Below are 4,909 nucleotides of genomic sequence, written 5' to 3' on the forward strand. Positions count from 1 at the left end.
AAATTCTCTAACTTTGGTTGCCTCACTACAAGCAGTTATGTTTTATTCATTATTTCATGTACAGATGGAGATACTGAGGCTCATATAAGTTGTAACATGGCTGGAGTGCCTGGAAAATAAATGCACTTGGCCAGGACTACAATTGGAGACCTCTGAATCCCAGTTAAGAGTTCATGGATTGCATCTCCCCTCCCCCGATATGAGTAGAGTTTTCTTTCAGTTTCTTATGCTCATTGCTCATCCTGCTTCTCACATGCCAACATACCAGTATATTTATGCAGAATAAATGTGTTCAAGATAAGAAACGTTGTGTGATGTGCTAAACACTAGTGTCAAGTTTTCCTTAGTATCAAGGACATGTTTTTGTTCATTGTCTCTCTCAACACCTCCTTGACTTTCTCATTTCTCAAGCTATAGATAAAAGGGTTTAGAAGTGGGGTCACTACTGTGATAAGGACAGCAGCTACCTTGTCAAAATCCAATGAGTAGTTCTGATTGGGTCTCACATACACACCGATGTTGCTCCCATAAGCAATGGAGACAACAGCGATGTGAGAAGCACAGGTAGAAAAAGCTTTTTGACGGCCCTGGGCTGAGGGGATGTGCAGGATGGTAGAAATAATGTAGATGTAGGACCCAATAGTGAATGCCAGGGAGCTCAGGATGACAAGGGCTGAGAGGAGAAAGTTTAACTTCTCAATGAGGCGAGTATCTATGCAGGCCACCTGTAGAAGAGGGGCAATGTCACAGAAAAAATGATTAATTTCTTTGCTACAGTAAGGTAGCCTTGTCACTACAATGGTTGGTACCAACACAGACAGGAAGGCTCCCAGCCAGCAGCCCAGAACCAGCAGGAGGCAGGCCCTGCTGTTCATGATGATGGGGTAGTGCAGGGGGTTACAGATGGCCACGTAGCGGTCAAAAGACATCACTGCCAAGAGGATAAACTCCACTGTCCCCAGAAAGAAGTAGAAATATGTTTGGGTGATGCAGCCAGCAAAGGATATGGTCTTCTTCTTTCCTAGGAGGCAGGCTAGCAACTTTGGGGTAACGGCAGTGGTGTATAAAATATCCAGAAAGGACAAATTACTGAGGAAAAAGTACATTGGGGTTTGCAGGCGATGGTCAGTCCATATTAAGGAGATGATGATAATGTTTCCTGTTGCTGTTAACACATAAGTCAACAAGAGAACCACAAAGAGGAATATTCGAATCTCCAGGAGAGCTGGGAAGGCAATCAGGGTGAATTCAGTCACTGTGCTCCAATTTCCCATGACCATTGCTACATGGTGGGCAGGCTCTCCCTGTAGAAACAAGAAAAGGAAAATCAGCTTAGGTGATTTTATAAATATCTGTTGGAAATTCATTATAGAGAGTGCCTTGTATTGGGAGATGAGTTGTGCCATATAGTCCTCTATCTAAAAGTCATTATTGTGCCAATTTGGGAAAGTCAAAATACAATTTAGACATAACTTTTTCTGTAAAAAATGAAAGGATAAGACTGGATAAAAAAAACTCTAAGCTTTTGTCTAGTTATAAAATTCTATACCTTTTCATTAAATGAAATTTTTATTCTTTTCTAGTCTTCCAGCTTTATTTTCCCAGCTAAAAATGTACTGAAGTACTGACTCATGTATTAATTAGAACTCCTTTTTATTAGTCTAAAGTTCATGGTCCCTGAGAAGGAAATACTTTTAAATACTTTCTAGCATTTTCTATAACAATTTTTCTTTTTTCACTTTGGCAGTTGGCATTTGTGACCTGTCATGAGTAAGAGATAAAGGTTGATTTAGTTTTTTCTGTGTTTGGTAATCTCCAGAGTCTCCCAATTTTTCATGTCTTTTCCTAGCATAGATAGATGTACGGAAACAGTCCAGAGATGTCTGAAAGGAATAATGGCTCATGGTTCCTATTAATCACTTTAGATGACACTTCAAAAGAGAATAATGGGTATCTTGGGATCAGAGCTTTAGATTATGCTTGTGTCCAGAACCTACCTCCTACGAGTTCTATGAAGTATGTCATATTTACATCTGGCTGACCATTTGAGAGGACATTATACTTGTATAGTGTGATAACATCAGAGAGCTACAAATTATACACAAGAAGGCAGAGGTAATTCAGCTTACTTAATTTACTCGATCAGCTGAAATAATAAAACTGTACTTCCAGATGATCCAGTTTGTTCTTTATCTCAGTATCTGGGAGATGATTCTTTTGCACAGATTTTCGCATTTCAGGTTAAAACTATCCTTAACTCTGACTCAGTGTTTTCTTTTCTAGATTTTATTTAGCACCTCTTAATAAACAAGCCAGCAGCTTCTCCCTCTTTGCTACTGATAGTGGCCACCTCATTTTTCTTTTCCCACCTCTCCTCCTACTTCTTCCCCCAAGATAAAAAAGTTTGCCCTCCTATTTTATTTAAAGTTTTTTTTCTATTACAAGAAAGATCTCTTCAGTGCAAAGCATTTGAAAATGTAAATGCAAAAAAGAAAATTATGTTTTGTAATCAAACCTCTTAAAAATACAATAACATTTTGCTGTATATATTTTCAGGCTGTTTTGAAGTTCAAATTACATTCAAATGTATCTAAAATACGTAATACTACTGTACTATTTTGTGAACAGTTTCTTTCTCTTTCTCTTTCCTTTTTCTCCCCCTTTTACAATGCATCATCTTTCCATGTCAATTACTAAAAATCTACACACTCATGTTTAAGGATCACATAGTATTTGATTCTATAGACAGGACCATAATATATTTAGCCAGTTGTTTAGTGTTAGAAATTTAGATGGTTTACATTTCTTGCCTGTATAGGTAATGATCAAATAAATGTTTTTCCACATAAATTTTTGTGCAGTTGTCTTGATTCCTGAGAATCTTCTTTTCCAATAGGTTGCTTGTCCTCACTATTTCTATCTCAATATAAAAACCTAAGAAAGACTTGGGTTTATAATATTAGATTTTATCTTACTGGAGCAGTGGATAATGTAAAATCCTTTAGAGCTCTCTTCCATGGGTTCGTTGTCTGAAGTAGCAGTCCTATGTCACAGCTAGGTCTGGGAAGCTGATGACGCAATAGGATTAAGATGCTGTTGTGGTTTTTTTTGTTGTTGTTTTTTTTAGTATCCGTTTATGTTCTAAACTTCAATTTTCTCATCTGAAAAATTAGAATGCTGGTCTGCACGTTTATAAGGTCGATTCAATGTCTTAGAGTCTTGCTATCAGTTACTTTTCAACTCCCCAGCCCACCTCAAAGATTCTAACTTTTATTCTCCAGTAAACAAACTCCCAAACGATTTTCTAAATTATTGCACAGCGGTTGTTAATCATGGATACATATGAGGGTACTTCAAAAAGTTCATGGAAAGACTCATATTGTCTTTTAATTCTATTTTTCTATAAACTTTTTGAAGTACCGTCATGCACCAATGTAATAGCATGTGAAATCACACAGGAACTTTTTGAATGAGACATTCTGTTATCTGTTTTCTTCTGTATCTTGTGTTATTAATTCTATAAGGTTATTCAATAGGCAAATGATATTTCACATTTTAAGATTTGAGTATTAATTAGATTAATGTGAGATAGTTAAAAAAAACTGGCTTCCAATCCCAGTTCTTAACCGCTTCTAGCTCTGTTGTATTGAACTAAATGCTTCACCTCTGAGAAATAGCTTCTTCATCTGAGAAATAAAGATAATTATAACATTCAAAGTGAGCTGCCATGAGTTTTAAATTAAATCATATGTGTGGCAATACCCAACATATTTTTGTTTAAAAATATGTGGTTCCTATCTGAAAGAGCTGAGATGACTTAAAGAAGATGAAGAATTAGAGTTAACTAAATAATGAATAACTATAAATTATGAAAAGTTGAATAACTGAGGAATATTTTTAATGTCCCTCCAGACTGACATCTGACCACACTAAGAATACTGACATATCAGAGAGACTATACGCAGAGAAGTGAATTTAACAAAAATGATAAAACGTTACTAGATAAAACATACGTGAAAAAGTATATTACATTTTACTGATTGTATAAAATAATGTAAAATTCTCCCAACATGTTTTATACATCCAGACATAGTAAGTTATTATAATAAATTATTAAAGGTGCATGAATTAATCCTAAGCATTATACTTTGAATTTATTTTTCATTTTTGCCAGTTCTAATCTTATTTTTAATTTCTAAAAATATCTCTCAGAGATAAAATAAAACTTAATGGGTCATTGAACCGTCTAACTCCACTATGAATCCTTCTGATTAGAATCCTCACCTCACAGCCATCCAGCAATCACGTGGATGACTTTAGTGACTGATAAATCATTATCTTGCTCTGGCACTGGCTGAATGGAAAGCTCCTTATTTTGAATGGAAAACTCTATCCCTGTAATTTCCAAATGCATATTCATGTAGTGATCTTACAGATCAAGCACTAACCTGTTCCACCATGACAGCACTTCCCACACCTCTGTGATCTAGATAACTTCCTTGCCCCACATCCCAGTGAATTCAGCACAACACATACTTTGTAGTTTTTTTTTTTTTTTGCAGATAGAGAATGTGATAGCTGTGGTGAGTGGCTGAAAAAGTTACAGAAATAAATCAGTCATAGTTGGATTAGAGTAGGTCTTCCCTTACTTCCATTTAAGAATTCTAGAAAAATACTGATTCCCAATTCTCAGGTATTTTTCCTCATGCAGGAATGTTGTATTATTTTGTATCTTTGGTTAATTTTTAATGATTTTTATTATTTAGTGACCGGGGTTTTTGTTTGTTTGTTTTTGGATATAGAATTTTGTACAATGAACACATCTTAGGATGCTGAATCTTTCTTAGGCATACTCACCAAGTGACAGTGGAGAGAAGGGAACTCAGTAAAGTTTTGTGTATCTCATTCC

At 35.7% G+C, this 4,909-nt stretch overlaps 1 protein-coding gene across 1 annotated transcript; it reads right to left on the reverse strand.

The window, feature by feature from the left end:
• Positions 1 to 332: 332 nt before the first annotated feature.
• Positions 333 to 1,274, reverse strand: LOC134374718 (olfactory receptor 6M1). Its single transcript, XM_063092653.1, has one exon. The coding sequence runs from the start codon at positions 1,272 to 1,274 to the stop codon at positions 333 to 335; it is 942 nt and encodes a 313-aa protein (XP_062948723.1).
• Positions 1,275 to 4,909: the final 3,635 nt, after the last annotated feature.

The sequence above is a fragment of the Cynocephalus volans genome, chromosome 4 (genome assembly GCF_027409185.1).
Source record: "Cynocephalus volans isolate mCynVol1 chromosome 4, mCynVol1.pri, whole genome shotgun sequence".
In the NCBI taxonomy this organism is placed as follows: domain Eukaryota; kingdom Metazoa; phylum Chordata; class Mammalia; order Dermoptera; family Cynocephalidae; genus Cynocephalus; species Cynocephalus volans.